The sequence below is a fragment of the Antennarius striatus genome, chromosome 4 (genome assembly GCF_040054535.1).
Source record: "Antennarius striatus isolate MH-2024 chromosome 4, ASM4005453v1, whole genome shotgun sequence".
NCBI classification, from domain to species: Eukaryota; Metazoa; Chordata; class Actinopteri; order Lophiiformes; family Antennariidae; genus Antennarius; species Antennarius striatus.
The window spans coordinates 14,876,657-14,901,579 of NC_090779.1; the positions used below are offsets into that span (position 1 = coordinate 14,876,657).

Sequence of the window (24,923 nt, forward strand, 5' to 3'; positions counted from 1 at the left end):
GTGTGTAGTTGATTATCTCAGTAGTTTTCTGCCACAAAAATTATACCATTAATACAGTAAATATGCTGTAATTCCTATAGACCAGGCTGCCTCTTTGGCTAGACTTGGTATTTTCCAGCTTGACGCATTTCAGTCCAATGTGAGTGACAGGCAAACACACAAGATGGGAGTCTGTTGGGCTGAGGGGAAGGAGTGTGTGGTTTGTTGGTAAAGAATGGTGTCCTTGTTGAGCTGACCGTCTCAGCTCTATGGAAGTAGTGGAGGTTGCCAAAGACAGCCTAATGGGAGACACATGGAATACCGTATGGTCTGCAAACATAACACACCGAACGATGACGCAACGATGACAAGTACTGTCCCACATCTCACAAGTTAGAAATCTACAAACCTATCAGGAGAGACAACACACACCCAAACTAAAACACAATGTTGTTGATATAGTTGTGAAGGTATCTGCAAACAAACAATAAAACACCACAGGGGGCAGAAAAACTAAGGAAGTTGTAGACGTAGTTCATGGAGTTATTCTTACATTTTAAATGGCAAATTTTTGCAGCACTTTTAATAGACAAAAATTTGACTCAAGGGATTCAAGGAAACAGGGGCTCCCCTCATCCTAGTAGACAAGGAGCTACTAACACGCTCTCCATTACCTTTTTTCAAATGCTAGTGGCAAGTCATCCACCGCTGGTCAGCCTCTTTAAAACACGATGGCCAATATCAGACTTGGTACTGTTCAACAGCGTTCCAGATTAACTACTAGACAACGATGCTGTTGAAGGCTGAAACACTGCAGTCCATGGAAACTAGGACCGGACCTGGCCAAGGCCAACGGGGACCTGTTTGGATGGGTGTGCCTCCAAAAACACATATCAAACACGCCATATAACATCACCACGTAGAGGCCAGGGGGAGGAAAGGCTAAAAATAGACATGACGGATGCCCATTTTGGCTTAATGAGCGCCTGGGACATCAGCAATACATCCGATCCCACCCCTGCCTTGATCATGACGAGGGAGGGAAGAACGTAAGTTCTCTGGAGACAGACCCTGCCTTCATAGGTTTCATGTGTATTTAACCAAAATACTATAACACACGAATACCTGACAAAAAAACACACACAACCGACAGGCTTCTAATTCAAGCAAACAGTAGTAGTGAAGTGAAACAAAGTTCTGAATCACAGCGACTCCTAAACTAATCCAGCTGTGATGTGTGTGTCTGTGTTAAAGCTACAATTTTACACTCACCATCTAAATGCTCCTCAGAGAACCAGTTATATTTAGACTTTATGCAGCAGTTACGGCAGACTGGCTAAGCCCACAACCACAAGAGAGGGGAACTGGATCTTTTCTGCTCCAACTGTAAATCATTTACTCGTTCTCTCAAGCAAAACACTCAAATATACGAGTGCCAGTAAGTTGATCGGATTTTTTAATTGAAAGCACAAAATTGCTGCTTCAGGTACAGGACATTAGTAGGGAACATAGGGGAGCCAAACCAGACAAGCAAGCAAAGCCTATCCTGACATGCCCTGCATGCAGCAAAAACTCAAACTTTCCTAACCCATTGAAAAGGAACACAGTGTCCAAAGAAACATTGTTGTACAGTCACAAGGTCAAACTGGAGGATGAGAGGAAAAGGTTGGCACTTCTGACTGACCAGATGATTTTAGATACAGCTAACTAACTTCCTAGCGAACCCTGTTAGCAGCGTCGTCTGACTTTCTGACTTCTCTGGTCAGCTTTTAAAACTGGCTGTGTGCCATCGCTCGAACTCTCTCCTCCATCCTCCTCCCCTCCCATAAGCAGTGAGTACACTGTGCATCTGACTAAAGCAGTATCTCTGCCAGGGACAGCAGCACTGTCCTTAAAAGTCTCCTCCAAAACCGCAGCAGCATCATAGAGATGGCGAACGGAAAGGAGTTGGCAGACGGACCAGACGGAGACGGTAATAAAAATGGAAGTTAAATGAGGACAAAAAGAAAACAACAACAATTCACAGTATTTAAGACAACAGAAAGACAAACAGATGACTTAGTTAACTACCGATAGAAGAAGCAGTCGCAGCACACCAGAACCCCCATCCGGTCGGTAGTGAAGCAAAGTCAGGGTGACAAAGCTCTCACCCTTCCTCTCTTTCACCTCACCGCCTTTTCTCCTTTCTCACCAATCCAGCTACAGGTGCGGCGGCTCCGGCAGCATAGCACCTGTGCAATCATGCAGCTGCTGTGAGAGCCTCTGGATGGGTCGTGGAAGACAGACAGACGGACTGGTGCATGCAGTATGAGCGACAGACAGAAATGTACGCTTTCAGATAAAAAGCTAGACACACTTCTCTGAGCATGCTGCCTTTCTCTCTCCTTTCTAACTACCGCACTGCCTGCCTCACTTTCAGTATACTTCACGCCCTCTCTCTCCCTCTCTCCCCCCTGCTCTCCCTCTCTCTCTCCCTCACTGGTGTGCAGGCTCCCACTTGAAAGGCGGGAAGATTAGCTTGGCAAACAAGGTCCCATAAACAAACTGCTGACTGCTGGGCAGCACAGGTTGGACTGCGGGGGAGGAAGATGGACAGACATACACAGAGATAACAGCGTGTGTGTGTGTGTGTGTGTGTGTGTGTGTGTGTGTGTGTGTGTGTGTGTGTGTGTGAGACAGAGAGGGGGGGGGGGATCTTTGTGAGGTAGAAACCCTGAAGAACAAAACGTCTCATCTTCAGATGGAACATTCTGTGTTGCACCTGGAAGGCTTTGCACATGAGGTGATCCGTTACAGGTTCCAACAGCCGGTGGCTAACTGTCAAAGCTTAGATCAACACCAAGGCAGCACCCAAGGCTTAATAATCACTCAGAAGACCATGTGCACCCTGACTCTTCATTCACACAAACAATGCAGCAGTGCATAATGGGAGGGCCTAACATAGAGGCAAGCCCTCAAGAAGTGAGCCAATCACTGCAGAGAGCTTCTGTGGCGTTCTGGGACAACAAGGTGAAAGAGTGACTTATGGGACATCGTTTTCTCTCTCATGTACTGTCAGATAATAAAAACCCATTTCCTTCACCTCTTCCTTCTCCACAAATCAACACACAGGCAGAGGCACGCAACAGGACTGCAGTGATGCTGTGATCGAACACTGCAGTCAGCGATGCGGACTCGACCGACACTTCATGCTGGAAACACCAACAGCGTGGAAAAGAGACGACACCGCTGAATGACGACGCTCAATGTCAAACAGGACGACACAGCTCACAAACAAATGAGTGCAGTTAAGAGAAAAGACAAGACAGAGGCAGAGGGGACAGTCACCTTCAGTAGACTGCAGTAAGATAACATCAACCACGAATGGAGGGGGGGTAGATGTTACGATCCTGTTCTCCTATCAGCTTATCAAAGCTCCTGAACAGTTGGATGGATTATAACAGTACCCAGAGGTAGTACAAATAAAACCCAGCTGCACACAAACCCCAGACACTGAACGTCCCTCTGCTGCTTCTTTCCACTCAGTTCTCTCTGGGACAAGGGACAACTAAGACGAAATACAGCAGCAAGGCGATGCATTTTTACAAGTCTTGACGTCATCCCTCCCTCCTCCAGCGCCGCCACCGCCTCCTCTACAAAGGGCTGTCAAAGGAGCCAAATCCAGTCAGCCTCTTTCATTGTTAAACTGCCTCCTCCTTTTCACGTGTGTACACAGATGTACATTTGTGACAGAGCTACGAATGGCTATCAGAATCTACCACCTTCAAAGTATCAACGTATAGATGTCAAATGAAGTACTCTAGAGTGAACACCCATTATCACCACTGATCGCACAATGACAACAAAGGGTGACATTCACACACAGTTTCCTTGCTAAAACAAAAAGGCAAGGATGAAGATTTAGAAGACAATTCACAGTGTCCTCAAATTTTTTTCTGCTGTGTCATGAAAGTGTGTTTGGCCCTCATCAGCTGCCTTTTGTGTTGGTACACAAGAGTCAGGATGTGGGTTTTGTGTGCATCCACTAACACAGAAGACCAGACGCCACAATGGAAGGCAAAGAGGAAAGGGAGTGCCTGAGGAAATGTGTGAGAAGTGAAACTGACGTTACATTAACTGTCACTTTTTCAATAGGTTCGTGTGAGTTTCCTTTGTGAGCTTGTGCGCCTGCTTCCTCAAAAATTTGGACCTAATAGTGCAGTCAAGACAAAAACAAAAGCAAGACATCCGCTATACCTTAATTTGGGAAAAAGCTGTGGAAGAAGGAAGGACAAAGAGAAGTTTTCTTATAATCAGACTTGGAGAGGCGACACAATATGGGGGAGAAAGGCTGAACCACTAAACAGAAGAAAGACCCGGCTCGTGACCGGGTTTAGTAACACCAGGATATCAATAGAGGTCATTCCAATCCAGTCAAGGGGAAGTGGGTGAGAGTGGTAAGAGGCTGACATCATCCTCACAACTAAACCCATAGAAAGTTGCTAGGTGATGGGGTGACGAGAGGGGGTTTTATGTGAAGGAGGAGAGAGGAGATAAAGGACCCAGAGGGCTGGAGAAGGGAATAGATTATTTTGCTTTTTCCTAAATGCAACACAGGAAACAAAAGCCAGTTCCCTGCAAGCAGGACAAACCAGTTTATCTCAATCCGACCTCTCTGAGCCAACGAGGGGCTGTCATACTGGTGAACTCAAGACACCCCTGAAATAAACAATATATATTGACAAAATGCCAAGAGTGGGGGTATTTTACTTGTTAGAAATAGAGGAAGGTACTGTATATTTTAAATACTTACATTTTTAAGTTTATTAGAGATTACTTATCAGTTTGTAGCATTGATGGACTTTAACTACAGTGTTTCTCTAAAGCCTTCAATAACTTAAAGAGCTTTCCAACACACACCAGTGTTCACCCATTCACACACACATCCAATGAGGAGCCACCTGGGCTGCGTTCACTTTAAAAACTATCCTTTAAGATTTTGATTTTGCTCAGTGTTAGCTCCAATAAAAATACATCTGTCCTCCAAGACAGCAAGTGTCTGCAACGACTGGTGGACATGTGTCACATGACCACCAAGAAGATATGTGCCCCAATTAGGGGCCACTAAATAATAATAATAATAATTTTAAAAAAAACAGAAGAAAAACTGACTGTTGTGTTCACACACACATAAACACACACAAAGCCTGCATCAAACAGTGATGTTTCATATGGATGCAAAATAATTCACACCAGAAATAACCATCAGAAATAACCCAAATCTGAAGAACATTACAGTCAAGAACTAGAAAGAGAGCATAAAAAAGTTATTTCCCTACAGGGATCCTTAAAAGATGGATCATTATTATTATTATTATTATTACTGAAGGACATTTAAGTCTTGAGGTACCCCCCCCCCCCCAAAAAAAAAAAAAACGACAACAGGGTCTCCACCAAATAACTTTAGCACCCCCCCCACCCCTCGTTACTGCGGCGCACATCACAGTGTCTTACCTATTGAGGGTATAGGAACCGTTCCTTTTAAACCTCATCCTGGACGTCAGGAAGCGGATAAAGAAATCCAGAATTGACGGCGTTTCGGTTTTCTGTCTCAACCGGAAAGAAACGAACGCCAGTCTCTCCCTCTCTGTTCTCTCTGCTGCAGCGACAACGGAACAATACTCTCCTCTCTCTCACTATCCCAACACCTTTCGTTCCATTCGATTCTTCCCTCCTCCTCTGGTACTCCACCCACCTCCTCCTCGGGGGTTAGTGTCCGTGGAGAAGGGTTAACGCGTCCACAGACTGCAGACAATTCGATCAGAACAAAAAGACCTCCCGGTCCGGTCCGGAGGATGGAAGCTGGAGCATATGCGCTAGTATAACACGGAGTCGGGTGGAAAGGTTGTCACGCAAAACTACGCGCAAAATAAACACCAAGATTTTCGTCCAGCGGGTCCACATCGAACGTCCCGTCCTGTTCCGACATAAAGCGACGCCTTCATGCGATAAAACATAAAGCAGACGTCAGCACGCCGCCATCCCTTCAGGAAAACACGTTTCCAGAGCCTGCCTCCTTCCCCACTCAGGGTCCCGGGGAGCTTCTCGTGTTTCAAATGCGGTTCCCATCGGAGGAGCTGCTATAGAAACTCTCCCTCCACGCAGAACACTAACCAGACTCATCCACTTCCACGCAGCGCACGTCAACGCCTGGAGGGTAGAAAAGAGTCCTGACTAAGAATAGGAAGGAGTCAGGAGACATTCATTCTGTAATGGACATGTAGACTTGACTTTTCATTATACAGGAAGCTGGTACATATTCTTTAAAAATTAAATTCTACTCCCTAAATGATTGACAAAGTTGTGGTGTTGAAAACTGGACATTGTCCCAAAGATCTACAGGGAACCTCCCATACTGAAGCGCCGTCCCCTGCAGCCCAGCTCTCTCTGTCTGCGGGGTTAGAGAGGCAAAAAGTTGGAGTTGGATAGGTGAAAAGACAGAGTTAATAAGTTAAGCACATGGTAACACCACATGGAAGGAAGAAATTGAAAGAGCAGATGTGCGTTGCTTACAGTCAAATGTGGAAGCTTCCCTAAAGGGGAGGAAGACGTGCCAAAAAAAGGAGCTTCAAATCCAGGCTGATGTCTATGGTTATGTGTTTTAGTAGCTTCGATTTGTCAAGTCAACCCCCAGAGGAGCATTTATCACCAGGACTTGAATCGATTAGGAAAAAAAAGTTTCATCCAAAGATTTGATTCCTAAATTGTCTCTCTAGCTTATAATGATGGAGGTACAGTATATTAAAGCACAGGTCCAGCTCATGAAGGAGCAGACATACACACATCCCAAGCACCATATTCACTTAAAAATGTCTGATATTCAAACAACCCTCATTAACTTTTGACCGTAGAGCTCTAGTGTGGCTGAAGCAGAGAGAAATACTAAATGAGTTTAAGAGCAGGTTTTTTTCAGCATTACATCACAGGAGTGCGGTATAGTGTGTGTGTGTGTGTGTGTGTGTGTGTGTGTGTGTGTGTGTGTGTGTGTGTGTGTTTCTGCTGCTGCCACAAAAGCACTCATCATTGCTTCCAATGCTTCTGAGCTAGTTTATTACAGTAAGAGCAGCCTGGCACCAGAAGTGCTGACCGGCTGCTCTGCTGCCACCATTGCTCGTTCTCTTTGAACAGCATGGACTCTTGTTCTTCATACTTAAGCGAGGCAGGAGGAAGAGAATGTCTACAACATGCACAACTATGAATGATACGCAACAGAGAAGAAGACTCAAAGAAGGGAGAAGAGTGGAAAGAAAAGAGGGTGAGAATCCAACCAGCCCCAGATTTATTGGTGCAGTTAAGAAATCTGTCTCCTTTCTTTTCTTATTCCACTCCGTCTCAGCCATTCCTCCTCCCTGCGCTTAGTCATCACCTGCATCTTAAACGCCCCTCGATTTTATTGCTCCTTTTGAAGCGCCTTCGTTAAGCTCATTTCAGCTTTCTCCACTCTTTTGCAGTTCCATTCAAGTTTGCTCCATCGCCCCTCTCTCACACCATGAGCCCCCTTTTCTGGCACCTTCGTCTGCCTTCCTTCAGCCCATCCAGCTCCAGCCCTCCCCGTCGTGCTCTTCCTGGTACATGTTGCGTAAGAATGATGTGAACTTAAGTGCATGCCCAAGCATACTTATAGCATCAAAGATGCCAGTCAATGTGTGTGTGTGTGTGTGTGTGTGTGTGTGTGTGTCTTCTCCTTCTCAGAGGAGGGATTTGCAGGTTTTCTCTCAATCTTTGATATCCAGGAGAAAACAAAACAGACACACACTCTTCATTTGCCTCATCATCAGCGAAGCTTCCAGAAGACAGTTACCATCTTGACCTTTCTACTCCTGCACACACTTTCTGGAACTACACAGTCAAACAGTGTTGGACGGACGGACGGACGGACGGACACACACACACACACACAGGCTCCAGGAGCTTGAGTGCATACATTAATATACATGGGGTCTTCCTGCCAAGTACCAAGAGAGAAGTGTCTCTGCCTCACACACCCTAAAGTGTGTTTCAGCACACACAAACAAACACACACTGAGCACAGTGTGTGTATGTGTGCTGGGCTCAGGCCAGCGACAGCAGCATGAAAGGGCCTATATATACGACCAGGCAGGCGCCAGCAGCCGGTCAGTAAGTCGTTCACACATAGGCTGGCCTTTATGGACGGGACACGATTCTAGCGCCCTTTTAATGTATAGATGTGTTTATTTCATTAGCTGAGCCTACTTTCTCAACTGTCCTATAGGCTTCTGTTGCTTGTTTCTGTCAGTTCACTTATCACCACGAATCTGAGCCTTAAAACACAGTCTGATACTGGTCTCCCAGTATGCTGGAGCTGATGGGAGTTCACGGTGTAAAAATGTGCAAAATGTCATTTTGGTACTTTCTGAAATGTCTTTTTGACGCACCCAACGACAAATGTTATGTCTGGATATTCTACCCAATCAGTGCTATCTTTAAAAATCTAGGCTTTCTTGGTTTCAATTTAAATACTAGGAAATGAAATGAGATCCTATCTATGTGCTGATCGCTGGTCAGGCATCCTGAGAATGTGCAGCTCAGTTCCAAAATTGAAAAATCGTCTTACCTGCAAAAGAAGCGCTGCATTTTTTGAATTCTCTGTTTGCCACCACAATCCGGCCAGTCATCAGTGAAGAGGCTGGGTTCCTTTTGGAACTAAAATAATAATTCTTTTCAATCAATTGAACATCAGTGATCATTTTGGCTTTTTTTTTTTTTTACTAGTTTCAGATGTGAATATTTTCTGGTTTTCTTGCCGTTCTATAATTGTAAATGAAACTTCTTAAAAATTTAAGATAAGATAGCCCATTACTAGTCCCACAGTGGGGAACTCCATAACATAATGTGCTTCCACATACATGCAGAAATTAAAAGAAAAACAAAAAACTAATTTCTAAATAGCAAAAGGCACCCCTCCAGCTGGTGTTTTAAGTGAATCTACAAATGCATGAAAATTTTAAAATTAAGCTCCAGACCAAAAACTCCACTATCAAAACAGACAAGCAGGAGGACAAAAAGGCTCAGATATCAAAACTGAAAAAAGGCTTTATTGTTGCATGATTAGTGAGTTAACCCAATTTCATTTAAAATTAATTAAATGAATTTAAAATGATACCCAGAAAGAAGTATCTGCAGACAGAGAAATAACACTTTCCATATAGTGCAGGAGGAGAATATACTAAATAAAATGGTAAATTATTTCTCATCATTCTTTTATTCTCTATATTATATTGGCAGAAGCACTATTTGGATTTTAATGCTAAAAGTAGAAAAATCTGGGTTTTGGATGCTGTGAAATTTCTTTTCAATTTATTATGATTGTTTGAACTCTTGACTGCTGGGAACACTGTTTTCTTTAGAGGCCAAGATACTAAAGCAAGGAGAGGCGCCGATACGTTAAGTGGTCGGGACGGCTGAACTTTGGTGCCACCTGCTGTTAGCATGAAAAAATTCAGGCAGAGACAAAGTAAAAGATGTCCTCATCATGAGGAGACTCTTTACAGCAGAGACTGAAGGGGGCCCATGAGGATAGGAGACCAGGCAAAGACAAGGAATTAGAGGGAAGACAGCAATGATGCCCGAGTGACATGATGTTTCTGCATGAATGACGGAGGAAGACAAGAATGACCTTTGGCGGTAACAAAACCACAAGGACGAGTCACCTGCTTTTTCTTGCAGAAGTATTTGTGGGGGAAAATGCAGAATTGCAAGAAAATATTTTAAAAGTGACTGGATTGTAAAAAAGTATCCTAGAGAAAGACTGAGTGTCATGAAAGAAGAGGAAGACTGAATGACACCCCAGCACGCAACGATTAACTATGATTTAAGTTTTCAAAATTTCAAACCTGGTTTGTTGAGAATAATTACACCCTAACCTGCACTAGGAACAAAAACCCCTGAAAGAAGAGTGCACCTCTGGCTGGCTTTCGACTGGTATCACTGGTTTGATGACTGTGTGCTACTGGACTGCATAGAGCAACAGAGCCCAGTGTACAGTGGGAAGGCCTTAAAACTATCATTATGCAACAAGATCAAATTTCAGGCTAATTGTATCATCTTCTCTCCTCCCCTTCGTTCTTCCTCCATCTACATTCCTCCTGTCTCATACACAACACAGCGCTTCGATTTCAGGCCTATGAAGTGGACGTGCTGCCCTCTTGTGGTCAAAACACGTCAGATCAAAATTCTGTGGACAGAAAGTCATCAATTCTTTCTCGACGTTCTGGATATGCTACACACATTTCAAACGCATGTTCTGCATTTTGACATTTTGAATGCTGTATTAATTAACGTTGTATTAATTTATTATGATGCTTTCCATTCTAAATTCTACACAATTGTTCCAAATTCAGGATGTTACGTTCAAGGACATTCAAAAAACGATGAATGTCTTTTTCATTTTTAATCACAAATTTGGAACAAAGAATTGACCTCCAGAGGACCAGCGACAAAGATGGATATCTGAGGAGTATTTATAGATACGGTGCAATACTTGAATTAGTTTTATTATTCTTCAAGTGAAATGCTTTAGGGCGGCACAGTGGGTAGCATTGTCGCTGCACAGCAAGGAGGTTCCGGGTTGGAGTCCCGCTCTGTATGGAGTTTGCATGTTCTCCCCGTGTCTGCGTGGGTTCTCTCCAGGTTCTCCGGCTCCAGGTTAATTGGCCGTTCCAAACTGCCTGTGGTGTGTGAGTGTGTGCATTTGTGTTTGTGTGTGTGTGGCTCCATGGTGCACTGGCACTCGCGCCCAGAGTTTCCCCTGCCTCACGCCCTTAGTAAGCTGAGATAGGCTCCAGCTACCTGCGCAAGCGGATGAAGCAGTTAGAGAAAATGAATGAATGAAATACTGACTTCTTTTGTCTGCAAAGCATTTTCTAAATCAGGGTACAAATGGAAAAACAACCACAATGATGCCAACCGAATGTCTGAAAGTCAGTAACTTTATCATCAAATATTTAACAGCTTTAGTCATGTTCACCAAAAAAAAACCCCGACTTGTCCTGATCCGCGTTACCAAACTCTGACCAATCACCAGAGGCTGTGAACAGCTGATCCAAACTGCTGTTCCCTTTAATGTTTTGATTTTTCATCTCTTATCTCATCAGAGTTCTTTAAAATCCTGCCCTGACTTCCAGCTTCATGTAACTGCAGCTCTGAGGCAGTGCTGGGGAAGACCTGAACCCTTCACCAAACTGGAAACCGTTCCGTCCTTCATGTGTGTGCTTACATACACACGAAAACAGAGCGTTCAAGTGTGCACTTAACAGCTGTCAATGATGATGTAACATCTGGTGTGTGTGTGTGTGTGTGTGTGTGTGTGTGTGTGTGTGTGTGTGTGTGTGTGTGTGTGTGTGTGTGTGTGTGTGTGTGTGTGTGTGTGTGTCTTTGGGAAGACCAGTGACCTCCGTCCACCTTTGAGCAGTTGCTCACTTTTCAGCTTTTGGAGTGCACACCAGATTGATAACTGTAATATCCCAGCTTCAGTGAAGGCCTCGCTGCAGTATAAAGGCAAGAGGAAGTAATATGGCGAGGTCAGTTCTGAGCAGATTCAGAGAAGAAGCACAAACACAATTTTCTCACACTTTCATTCAAATGTCTGGAATACATAAAATGAAAGAATTGAAAAGATAAAATTCACCATAAATTGTGATGACATCTGTTTTGTGAATGTTTCATTTACATTTCCTAGTAAGAGAGAGCGAGAGCGAGAGAGAGAACGAGAGAGAGAGAGAGAGAGAGAACGAGAGAGCAAGAGAGAGCGAGAGAGAGATCGCAAGACTGAAACATGCATGAGGAAAGCAGCGCTTCCTGTGTTTGTGCATGTCACTGTTTGCTTTCCCCTTCAGAGCAACGGGTGAGGAGGACTTCCTGCGAGCCCCTGTTCCAGATACAGTGGCCTGGCGGAGAAGCAGAACAATGAGGCGGAAAGGAGAGCGCATTACAGAACAAGGCGGGGCAGGGAGGCAGATAAAGGAATAAAGGTCACACGAGCCAAACACAGGCCTGTAAACAAACAAAGATACAGGTGTGCGTGTGTGTGTAAGGGTGTGTGTGTGTGTGTGTGGACACAGGCCTGCCAGAGAAGCAAGCCTGCAGCGAGAGAAGACGACCGTAGTGACGCCTCAACATGAAGGAGGAGTAAGGATGGAGACCACAAAGGACAGACGTCAAACTAAGAATTGTGACCTGCTAGCTTCCTTCATGAAGACTCAGACGACAACAAGCCTCACTTAATTAATACAGGGTTAAACCATATTTAGCGTGAAGGAGAAACGTCCCGTCTGCATGTTGTGGACGTCTGCTCCCTCTCCTCCTTGTGGCCCTGAGCGACACATGAACTCAGTAGAGCGGAGCGAAACCCATGACCTGCTGTTCCTCTATGAAAGGAAACGGATGTGGGGAACGTCTCTCGCTCCTCCCGATTCTCACTTTGCAAACGCGTGACATGAGAAATGACATATCATCTGACGGCCTGGGACAGAAACAGCTCGAGGAGCGGATATCCATCCGCCAGGAGTGTGTGTACATATAGCTCATCGTTCTAGGTCAGAGATAGACATCAGCTATTTCTATTCATGCCTCCTGTTAAAGCCTGGCTTTTAAAGTACTATCAGGAAGGTCAAGAGGACTCCTTGCTAAACATCTGGGGAGGAATTTGAGTTTTAAAGACCCATTAAACTTATTTTGTCATGGGCTTTGACATGAATCACATTTAAATCAGGAAGCTTCAATTACTAATTGGGGAATGTTTTTGAAATACGTGGGCTTTTGTCAAAACTGAAGACAGAAATAAGGCTCCTCCACCGCTGTCGCCTCAATACTGACCGTTTTCTTTGTTTCTCAAAGGACAGTCGTTCCTCTCTAAGAGATACAGCAGACCTTAGAGAAAAAAATCTGAAGTCATTCAGCAGCACTTTTAAAAATAGATGTGTTTGGACAATATAAAGATGGTAGAGCAGCGTTGCACGGAGAGCTTAACAGCGCTGCTCGTGACCATTAGAAACACTTGTTCCATAATAATTTGACAACACAGAACGCATTTTTGGCTCCGTCTCAAAAAACCATAACAAAATCGAAGCCTCTTTGCAGATGCAAAATGAGAAACATGTTGGAGCCGAGCAATGAAGAAGAGGACAAAGCAGCAGGGCAGAGGAGTGAAGAGGGAGAAGAGGAACAGCACGCAAATGACCAGAGGTCAGGAGTAGCAGATCTATTCCCTCTATCGCTCTTCATGTGAGCTCATCTCTGCCATCTCAGCCTCTGGGGTAGCCGGCTCAATTAGCCTCATTTAACCAGGTAATGGCCGGTAATACATCAGCAGTAGACTCCTCTCACCTCTAATCTGCAGCAGCCTGCTCTGCCCCACGCACCCCCTCCTCATCTGATGTACGACTCTGTCAGTTCTGGATTCCACTGGGAGGCGGCTACTGTAGGTACAGAACCTCTGATAGGAGTTCAGTTCAGACAAGTAGCAGGAAAGAAAGAGGGGGAGGCAAACCTGGAGGTAAAACATGAAAATGGTAGATGGCCCGTTTCCCAAACAGAAGAGTAACTTCCCACCCAGTGCCTTCGTCTTCTACCTTTTCATATATTTTGGACACAAAAATATTAGTGATATTAAATACTTTAAGAATATTCTGTAAGTAGTGTGACTGCCCAATACAAAATTTTTAATATAAAAATTCTATTATTTTTTTTGTGTTCAAACATCTCGTTCAAAACAAAACAGAAAGCCTGCCTCTCACATTCCATCTTAATATATCGTTGACAGATGGAGTTCGACGTGACGGAGAAGTGCTTCCTTCCTTCCTGGATTTGTCTGCAGCAAAGTGAGTGGCTCGTTGTTTCCACGTCCCAACTCCTCCAAGCATCCAGGGTCTTAAGTGCGGATAGCTTTCAAAACCTCTGTTGTTGTTCGTCTTGTGTTTCTGTCGCTCCTGGGAGGCCCAGTCGGCAGCTCCCATATGGCGACCCCGTCCCAACAGCGGAAATCAGATGACCCCGAATAGCGGCTAACTCTCCACTTTCCTTTTGCCTTCATTCCAAGTCAAATGGAAAACATCTCCCTACTCCTCCACATCCTTTTTTAGATGTGAAGCACCTCACAGAGCTGACTTGTGACACATGTTCTAACTCAAGTATTATTGTTTAGCAAGCTGTCCACCAAGAAGCCTGTTTTAGATCTGTAGATGGAGACTCCTCAGCAAACAGCAATAGCTGCTGCAATTCAAAAAACTGTGCCACCTTCATGCAATGACAGTTTCTACATTACGTCAAAGTTTATAATACTTTCAACTTGCACTTGCAAAAACAAATATTTTGTCTTGAAAATGTCGACACATTTTCATGTTTTATGTAAAAAAAAAGGGTTTTCAGTAGCCCTGAAACAAACTATCCATCAGTTGCTTTTTATGAAAAAACGCCAAGACGTCGCTGAATTGATTCTGACTGATCAGATAGAGAAATCTTCTCAACTTACTGCTATAAAGCTCTCAGTATAATCGTAGGAAAATTATTACTGGGTGTGGATGTGAATCAAGTGCGCTGAAATTAACTCCTTCAAAGAAGGACACACCTTGATCTAAGAGCTTCACCTCCTCCACCTCTTCTCCCTCCATCACAATAGGGTTGTCTTTCAAATAACAGCAGTGCTGACAACACTGTCGCCATCTTTCTTGAATCTGAAACTGTTTTGCCACTACATTTATCACCGCTACCATACCCACACATTGGGTCTGTTTCACAAAGCAGGTTTAGTGGAAGACCTTGGTAAGTTAACCCTGAAATCAGGGAAAACCAGGGTTTTCAATTTAACAAAGGGAGGTAACAACCCAGAGTCAGAGCAGTAACCCTGGCCTGTTTCACGAAGAGAGGTAAACTGAACCTCTGGGTTTTTTACTGCAGAAACACTCTCTGAAGCTAACCTGGTCAGGAACAGGTTTTATTTCACTAACCCAGGGTTTCTTCTGACTCCGCCCCCTTTCACCACCACTCACGCGGCTTCATTTCCTGGTTCTGTCGGATGGCGAGTTTGACCGACGTGCGGTTTTATAAACAACTCCATATTTTAGAGGCCAACATGGCATGCCCGTTTGACGAGGATCCCATAGATGGAGTTTCAGCATTAATTTACAGAGAATTAAATATTTTTGTATCAGATGTGACAACAGGCCCATTCTCTACGGTGTTGCCACACATGTGTAAACACACAGGGGGGAAAAAAACCCATTGGATTAGAGCAAGAAGGGAAAATGCTCTCAGATATATTTCCTGATCAACTGTGGATCTTTGGTCTCATCTCTGTTTTGTGCCTCTTGTTGAAACCTGTCAAACACACACAACATGCAATTAAATGGGGTAAACATAGAAATCACACCACCCATGACATCACTTTCTACTTCAAAAGCAGCTAAACAGGAAATTCCCAAAAGGGAAAAGGTCAACAGCGGCTTCCTAAGTCCTTTCTGCAAGTGCAACAGGCAGGTAATCTTTCCGTTAACGTCCATGATGTTTACGCTGCACCTCCACCACCTTTGCTGCTGGGTGTCTCGGCCATGGGCTCCTCTCCACTCCTGTAATCCCATTTGGAGAGGGTAACCATGACATCAGGTTGATCCATATGCACGCAAACGCTTAAATGCATTACATTGCACATACACTGCACACCGTACTGCTGTACAGGGGTGGGTTGTAGATTGAAGGGGGAATATAAGAAAAACACCAGACTGCTGAGGAGAAGATGAAAGTATTACAGGGAGAAAAAGAGGAGGAGCAGAGCAGCTTCCAGCACCGACAACTTGGTTCCCCGAGGCTTGTGCTTTTAAATTATGTGTTCATACATCTGACTATCCTCCCCTGATGCAACGCCGAGATCTCTAATCCAATTACAGATCAGACCAGCCTCGAGGCCTACCTTTAGCCACAGACCTAGCAGGCTTACGCCAACGTTACAGCTCAGCAGCTGTACATGGACCGAGCAGCTCACAGCTCAGCTGAGGCTTCGCCCAAAGGTGTCGACCACATAGTGGTTAAAAAAAAAAGGCAGAAGAAAGCATTCAACATATTCAAGGCTTCCTCCTCTAACACATATCAGTTGTTTGATCAGGATGAGAACCGTAAACTCTTGATTTCAAGGTGCTGAGATTAGTCAAGAAATACAGTTCAGATTTTACCGCCAGTGTAAACATAATGTAGAAGAAACAATCACCTCAAAAATTTCCTTAATAAAATAATAATTAAAGATTATAATACCTAGTACTTACATCATCGGTTATTCTAGACTTCAACACCAAGATTTTGTATTTTTTACTGTAAATGCATATCGGTTAATAAATACCAATCATTGGTCTTGAAGTTGACTAATCAGGCATTGGACATCAGAGTGAACCCAATGAAATGGCTTTTCCGTCCTTTCTGACCTGCACACAGCTCCCAACTCCATTCCTGTTTCTAATCAAGCGCTCTGGCCCATGCCACCCCTTTCCATTTATCTCCATATCTCACCTAATGCCTTTGAGCCTTTATTATTTCCCTCCTTTTCTTCTTTCCTATATTCTCCTGCTGATCTCCTCTTCATCAGCTGCCTCTCCCTTTGTTCCCTCTTTATCTTTTTCAGTTTATCTTGCTCTAGGACCCAATCGATGTATATTTTTGTCTTTTCTTTTCACGGCTCTCATCATGGGTCCGATTCATCTCTTATAGCTAGTCATTGAGGAGACTGATGAGTACACCACCATAAGTTCACTTTGCAATAATTTATGTGAATGGGAATGTGACGGGAAACACTGCAGCTCTGATCACACAGCAGATTGATGGTAGTCAGATAGTCATCAGCTGGAATGAAGTTAAATCCACTTTAAATGCATCCGCAGCCATTTGACTTAAAACCGAGACCCATCAGCCAACTGTGCTACTTTATTTGGTAAAACCACCTCATGAACATCAAAACACTAAGGCTGCCCCTCGAATTATTTAAACTAATTATGTAGAAATCCCATGAAAAACCCATAATGTACTTTTAAATGCATTTAAAAGATGTAGTGTCCTATTGTAAAACAAACCAAAAGAGTGCAACCAGTCTCGACAGTCAACTACTGTGGACGCATCCCTTGAGGGTGGTGGCAACCATCCTCCATCCTGCTGCCAGGGGTTCATTTTATTTTGGCTGATCTTGAGACAGCTCCAGCAGGCGGCGGTCCATGACTGTGATGCTCCCTGACAGAACAGTAGCTGCTCTCAGGCCTGTGGGGGTCCGGTCTTCCCACTGGATGAACCAATTAAGTCCTCTGTGTGTGTGTGTGTGTGTGTGTGTGTGTGTGTGTGTGTGTGTGTGTGTGTGTGTGTGTGTGTGTGTGTGTGTGTGTGTGTGTGTGTGTGTGTGTGTGTGTGTGTGTGTGAAAACAACCTGCTTTGAGAGAAAATGTCCTCTTTTGACTGATAGCAAGATAGGGAAGTTGGTCACAGCTGTTCCCCTACCACTTCTCTCTGTGGCCGTTGTGTGCACTGGGTTGGGCAGAGCTTCACGAAAGAGTCAACACAGTCACAGAATGGTGCCACCCTCCCGATAAGTGGAACGGGCAACACAAACACAAGCAGACAGACACGCACACAGCCTGGGAGCAAAGCGACAACGGCATGGCTCTAATGAGCAGATCTTATGACTGGTGTCTGGTGATGACTGGTGATTAATAAATCTCCTGATACACAAGAAAAATTATTCAAGATGAGGGCTACACAAAAGGAGTTACATCACCATGAGGTCGCTGGTTAAATGTTGTCACACGGTGCAACTGACATTGTAAAATGAAGCCCATTCAAAGTTTTCCAGACCATTTCCGTGTGCTGACGAGTTTCACAAGTTTGCAGCCACACCAGGTATCGAGATGAGATGGACCTGCATCCCCCTCATCAATCACAGTACCAGTTGTAATAATTTACAAATAATGAACCATGATAAAAAAGGGGGGAAATATCACAAAAACCAAGCAAAAAATAACCCCAAAACATAAGAAAAGACTTTACATCTCAACTGCTTTCAAAGGGCTGCATTTGGATTGTCCAATTATCCATTTGTACACATTATGCATATTGAGCAGAAGTCAAACTGACGAGTCATGCTGGTGTTTTGTTTGTTTCTGGGCTTCTCTATGTCCACGCCTCAGAGGAAGGAGAGGGGAAGACAGAAGCAGAGAGACAGAGACACCTCCAGAGATAAAAACCAGAGAGAACAGAAGTATTCACTGGGGGGGTGTATGTGTTTGAGTGTGTTTTTGCACCAAGGTGACTTACCTCCTCAAAAAAACAAAAACAAAAATAGGTAGGGCCTCTATATCTCCCTGGATGATGTACACTGATGCCCTAAAAACCCTCCCTGATGCAGCATTTTTCTGTCCCGACAGCCAACAGGTCTGACCAGTGTGCTGGAGCTACTAGTCATGGTTGTTACTAGATCTAGTGCTCTATAGCAGGTGTTATCTTCCTGTGAAACCTGAAGTCACTGACACCACTTAACTATGACAACTGAGCTTTTATGGTGTGGCAGCAGCCTTGTTGCTTACTTTTGGAGCACAATTTTTGGACATCACACCTGACCTCCATGTTAAGTCTCATGTCAGGTGTCAGGTGACGGTGTAAGGTGATGGTAAACACAAAAAAACAGGGTTTCTAAAAAAAGACTGCACGCTCAAGTCTGAATACAAAATCAACCCCCTCCGTAGCTTTGGTGTATAGCATTGCTTGGAGAGGGCTTCCCTGGGACGATTCAACACTGCCTTGTTCTCTGCAGTCCAGCTCAGGCAGCAGTCAAGCACGCAAACGTCTCTGCACATCAGCATCTCCAGAGGGCGCAGGGTAAGTATTATGGAAAGACAGATAGAGAGGGAGGAAGAGACCGGGCAGCGGGGTGAGAGTCAGACAGTTGGAGGGTTGAAAGCAACTAAAACACCTTTTCTGGGGAGTAACAAAACAGAATAGCTCTAGGCGTGCAGCTGAGCCTACGGTGAGGGTCCAACTACATAAATGCAGGGCAGAGCTGATACTGGTTTAAATAACTCAAGCTACTCTACTTATGACAAACTGTCGTCTCTGTACAACTGTATGAAATCCAACAGGAATGGCCACCAATAATTGTAGATAGAGATTTTTCCTTTTTTTGTTATACACCCAATATAAAATAGGTCTTTTTTGTACAAAATACGTCCTCAAAATGTCCCACATCTTTATACAGGTATCCATTTGGTATTGTTAGCTCCAAAGACCTTCCATGACATCTTCTTAATAATGAGGTAAGCGCTGCTGCAATGTACAAGGAGCTCACGTCACTCAAAGGAGGGAACTTTAATAAAACAGCGGATGTGAATTCAAAGGGTGGTAACTCCGGTGTTGAGATGCTGGGCAAGCTCATGGACAACGAGAGGTGAATTTGAATTTGAATGCATTGGGCTTTGGCACATAGAGAACCAACAGGAGCTTGTGTCCATACAGTAACAAGTTTAATAAAAGCTCATTCCATTGAGGATACTGTGACCTTCTGGTAGGCCGACTGATTTATTGCCCTCAGGTCAGTCCTAACAGAACAATGCACCAGAGAAACATTGCAGATGTAAAAGTCAGAAAGAAAGAGCAAAGTTGAGCCAGGGATGTGATAACAGCCCTGGGTGGTTTCCATCAGCGTTGTGTTACGTCTGCATCTGCAGTGCAGCGGTTTATAAATGTGTCAACGAAAAAAGTCAAAAGCACAAAACACCAGTGTCATCACTCAATCTGGACAGATGAGGTCATTCAATACTTTGGTCAGTTTTGAAAAGGTATACAGAGTTAAGTACTCAGCCAGTTATACTTAATTTAATATAGTTTTAACAAAAAGTAAAACATCCAAAAAGAAGATTACACGTCAAATATTCAAATTTGACAAAACAAACATCTTAGGTAGAATTTGTTAACCACCAAGAATGAAAACAAACTTTTAGCACAAGTCCCTTTTATACTGCAATCTTTCATACTTTTGCTTGCATTCCTCCGGTAATGAAGGATAATGATGCTGCTTACACGCCACTGAGTCACAGGTGATGCAGCACAAGCTTAGTGTTAAGGCCAGGCAGCTGAAAGCAGCACTCCACTTAGCTGTAGTAGTTTCCATTCTCATACGCTTCGTTAAGCATTACAAATCCATCACTCACAAGCAAAGGGGATTAAACATCTGTCAATCCTTGCGTTTCACATAGCAGGGAAAAGACACATTTAGAGATCGCACAGTCGCCCAAATGGTTTATTGTCATGTCTCCATCCGAATCTGGACAGATGAGGTCATTCAGCTCTAAAATAATGTTTTCATTACAATGAAGACCCCCAAATAAATACAATGAATGCAAATTCACTCACTGTAGTTTGCAGGAACATGATGCCTTACATTTTAGCCAAGCGCACAGGCCACATGCAGAAAGAAAACTGTCTCTTTTTGATATCTTCCTCTAGAACTACAGAATCAAACATGTGAATTTGCCATCCACTGGAAGGCCTACTATTATTATCCCAGCATCACTTCTCCTCAGTCTATCCACCATAAATAGGTCATCATGTCCTTGTCATCCAGTATAGACCTCCATTTAATTCTCTGTGGAGCGTCATCTTCCAATCAACTTCTCCACCTCTTCCCTTCAACCTGTTCATTTCTTTGATTTGTCTCTCCAATCAACCATTCTATCAAAACCCTTCATGGCCCCCTCCTCAATACTTTCCTCTCATTCATCAGTCAAACAGCTGCCATCTGTCAGTCCTCCTTCGCTTTAGATCATCCTGTCTTTCCTTCATTAGTCTCTTTCACTCTGAATGCTTCTCCACACATGTGTCCTAAAATAATCTGCTTCTACAGCTTCATTCCTTTTTCCTTTCCTTCCCTCATCCTTCTGCTTTCTCTCACTTCTCCCCATGTTTCCTCAATCCATCAGCCTTGGCTGCAGTGTCCTTCACCCTGGGTCCATATTCAGAGTGATTACACACTTGGTTAACTCATTCATGGGCTCCATTCTGTCGGTGATAACCATTGGATGTGTGCCTGCTTGCTTCCAATGCTATCAGTGCTACATCACATACTGCCTTACAGGCATATTACATGCACAAACCAGACAAAATGAAAGGTAAACCGGCAAATCAACACAAAGCAAATTCAGTAATGTTGTTGATAATCACGACAACAAGCAGAGAATTCTTGTAATTGTATGTCATTGTACTCTTTCCTTAGCTCCTTTGGAACAAATCGTAAACGGGTGTTACTGCTGAATTTATGTCACATCACAAAGCAAACCAATCAAATCTTGACACCACCAAATGTAAGGATAAGAAACTGCCATTACTTCATACTGGTGACAGAAGGGGAAGAGAGGTTAAGACCTATAAATCGGGTTTACAACCAACAGACCTGACATAATTTAGACATGTCGGTGCTTGATATGCAGAGTTCAGTAACCAAAGTTTCAAGTGAGGAAAAGTTACCAGTAAACAAAAAAAACATGAACTTGCAGACAGAAACTGAATAAATTAAACACCAAAATCAGATATCTTCTCAGGAGTTGAGAACTAAATAGATAAAAGCTACAAGCAACATTCATGTGGAACCTTCAGTACCTAAAGATAGTCAGATATTATTTTGCCCATGACCGAACAAACTACTAAGATCAGTGGAACAAAATAGAAAAAACCCCTGTGAAGGTTCAGCTAACAGCAGTCGACCTATACCCAGTTATCTGTCGACCAAAAGGTCACAAACAGAAGAAACCCCCCCTAACAACATGTCTCCACCCTTCCCTGATCTGCTTCTGCCAGACACCCAACATGATAACCAGTTAGGTAACAAAATGTCACAGCAACACCTCAACACCTAGAGGGAGTCCAAAACTTGAGTTTCAGAGAGTGAAACAATACCTATGAGAATGAAAATGTGATCAAACACATGTTAATAAAAACGACATTGCATCCTCTGACCCTTCTTTACTTATAATCAAATATCACAAGGTAATCCCAGTGCTTTATATTTTGCATAACAAATACAAAACTACACACAAGATCAGCGTCTTGTAGCCAGTCAGGTGTCTCCGGCTAAGTGAACGGTTACAGCATTAGCTCCTGGGTACTGCAGCTCGCGTTACAAATATACCAGTTACATTACGTATTAAAACACCTAACATATTCCCAGTGTTAATTTCTCCATTATTTCAGATATCTGTCAGTCAAATATAAGCGCTTTATCCCCATCTGAGCGCTCTGACATCAGTTACATCGGTTAACGTTAAGTTAGCACGGATGCTAACGGTGGTTCCGGCCAGCGCACCTTGCAGAGGAAATAAAGTGAACCCGGGAACTGTGACAAGATGCTAACGTTAGCTCACCGCTGTGGTAATCATTCCTATAAATAAGATGCATGTACAACAAGATATTCCCACAACCCTAATCTGGGCGCTGCCGTCGTTGGCTGGACAGCGACAGGCCGACAGAGACAGCCCGGCCGCTGGTGACGTTGAGGCGGCGTGAAGCCACCGCGAGCCCCCGCTATCAAGCTAGCACCGCAGGTCTAAGCTAAGCTAGACAACATGCTAGCCGCTGGTGGACAGAATGGGGTCATTAAGTGGAAATGTGACATAATTCCACACGACAGTGCACCAGTTAAATGCTAGCGGTCGCGGTGTCACGTACCCCCGGGTGAAAACATGGTCAGTGTCAGAAAGACTGCGTAGCTGACCCGACATGGGAGAGTAAGCTGGCTAAGAAAGTTAGCCGTCTGTACTCACCCCATTAACCAATCCATGGCGCTGAGTGGAGCTAGCTTAGCTAGCGAGAGCTGGCAGGAGATGAGTCCACCAGGAGCTGGAGGCGACCCCTCGTCTCTCGGCCACCACCCTTGCTTGCCCCGGCTACCTGGCCCACGAGTCCCGTCGCTCTCCCCCAGAGCCCGTGTGGCTCTCCCAGCGGCTGAATCCTGACCGCGTCCACTCGGAGCAGTTGTCCTTGTTTTGATCCTTAGCTAGCTCGGATCATGAAGAGGCAGTTCGTCAGTCAGATCAGTCTGTTCGCTCGCAGCTGGAGAGCAGCCCTCGGTGACTCTGACCGGAGAGGAGTGCAGGGCAGCGGTGTCGGTCTGTAGGAGTGTCGCGGTACCGAGTGACGCTCGTCTCGGAGGATGCCGCTGGTCAGCCCGGTAACCTCTGTCATGAAGGCTCGTATGGCTTACAGCCTGACAGCCTGGGCTTCCACTGGATCTCCTGCTGTCTGAGCGAGGTCTAAGTCGGAGTCCGGAAGTAAACACCCGACTCGGTCTCTCCTGGAGCCTACGTAACATGCGTGTCACGGAGGGTCTGAACACGGAGGAAATCGGGTATTTGGTGAATGTGACCGTCCACGCGGTTGGAAATATTCACTACTCAACACAAGTTGAAAGATATTGTTTAAAGATTGAGTGCAGTTATTAAAGCATGCAACGTGTGGGACAATGGGCATTGGCATGAACGTTGTAGTTCTACAAACACGCTTCACTGCTGCAACCACCCCAGAGGACCCACAAGTATTTTGTTCATTGATTAACGGCAACTTTTCTGGAAAATACAATTATTTTTAGCTCCCAAATTAAGGTCGTGCATTGGCTTTTAAGAGAGTCCATCCATTACTCTATAACTATAGGGTCACTCTCCTGACATTGGGTGATGGGCGAGGTACACCCTGGAAAGGTCACCAGTTCATCACACACAGACTGATAAACAATAACCAGCCCACATATGTTGCTGCTGAAGGAACTGCAGGAGGGAAGTCATGCAGACAGAGAGAGAACAACATGAACACTCCACACAGAAAGGCTGTGGATCTAGATTCAAACCCAGGACCATCTTCATGTGAAACCGCAATAACGTCACTGCTGTATCACTCTTTGCATTTGAATGTTGTTTAAATTAAATGCCAGGGACATAGCAACATAAACGTTCTGGTCTGTGGGTCATGAAATGAAATGTAATGTCATGTGCAGTCTGAAGGGCCCCCCCAATGAATCCATCACTGTCTCAAGTGAACTCTCTGTAGTTCTATCATCATAATATAGATGGCAGAACAGGAAGAACCCTCTAGACAAAACCTAGTGAAATGTCATTGCAGTTTATAAATCTAAACAGGAAGGCACTCATGTGCACTGATCCGTCACTATGGACCTGTGCAGACTGGACATCTGCAGTAATGACCAATAAAAAAAGCTGCTCTACCACTCCTCTTGTTGTTAGTCAATGGAGATGGGCAGAAGTAGAATAAACTGTTTTTCACCTACATCCACTTCAAATTCATTCTTCTCTTTTTTTCCACAACTGATGCTGTTTTTCACTCAGTTTGGCAAGATGATGAGTTCTTCTAGATCTGTCTTGTCCCCCAGTGACCTTTAAACCTAGAAATAGTGCTGAGACTGTTGATAATTAAGCAAGAGAAGGTTAATTTCCAACTATTTTAACTGCTGGTTAATCTTCAGTCGTTTACAAAGCAAAACTGTGGATAATGCTGTATTCATTTAATCAAAGGGGAAAATGTTTTGCTTTTTATATTAATTCCAAAAGAAAACATTCAAATATACACTGATCTCTAGGAAACAATCATTATTTGATTATTAAAGTAAATGTTATTGCAGTCACAGAGAAACCTTCCCTCATAATTTTGTACAGAATATTTCTAATCCCGTGACTGATCATGTAATCCTGCCTCAACTCAACCCTTGACCATTCATTCACTCTGTGTCTCTGTTCAAAGCTCTTTGCCTCCTTCCGCTCTTCATTTTGTGTTCACCCATTTACCTCTTCAGGAAACCCATCAATTGGATCGATGCAATTTTACAGGATCAATATACTGTATACATTCTCCTGTAAAACAAATAATGG

General features: G+C 44.1%; 1 protein-coding gene across 3 annotated transcripts in view; it reads right to left on the reverse strand.

The window, feature by feature from the left end:
* The window catches only part of mob2a (MOB kinase activator 2a), a 49,795-nt gene extending 26,502 nt beyond the window's left edge, over nucleotides 1-23,293 (reverse strand). Inside the window, exon 1 of one of the 3 annotated variants that reach the window (XM_068313263.1) lies at nucleotides 22,809-23,293. In XM_068313263.1, coding sequence (XP_068169364.1) covers nucleotides 22,809-22,825 — 17 coding nt within the window. In that variant the 5' untranslated portion in view covers nucleotides 22,826-23,293. Of the gene's footprint in view, nucleotides 1-2,049; nucleotides 2,367-5,472; nucleotides 6,018-22,808 lie in introns of those variants that run through there. The other 2 variants (XM_068313261.1, XM_068313262.1) reach the window with 2 other exon arrangements.
* Nucleotides 23,294-24,923: the final 1,630 nt, after the last annotated feature.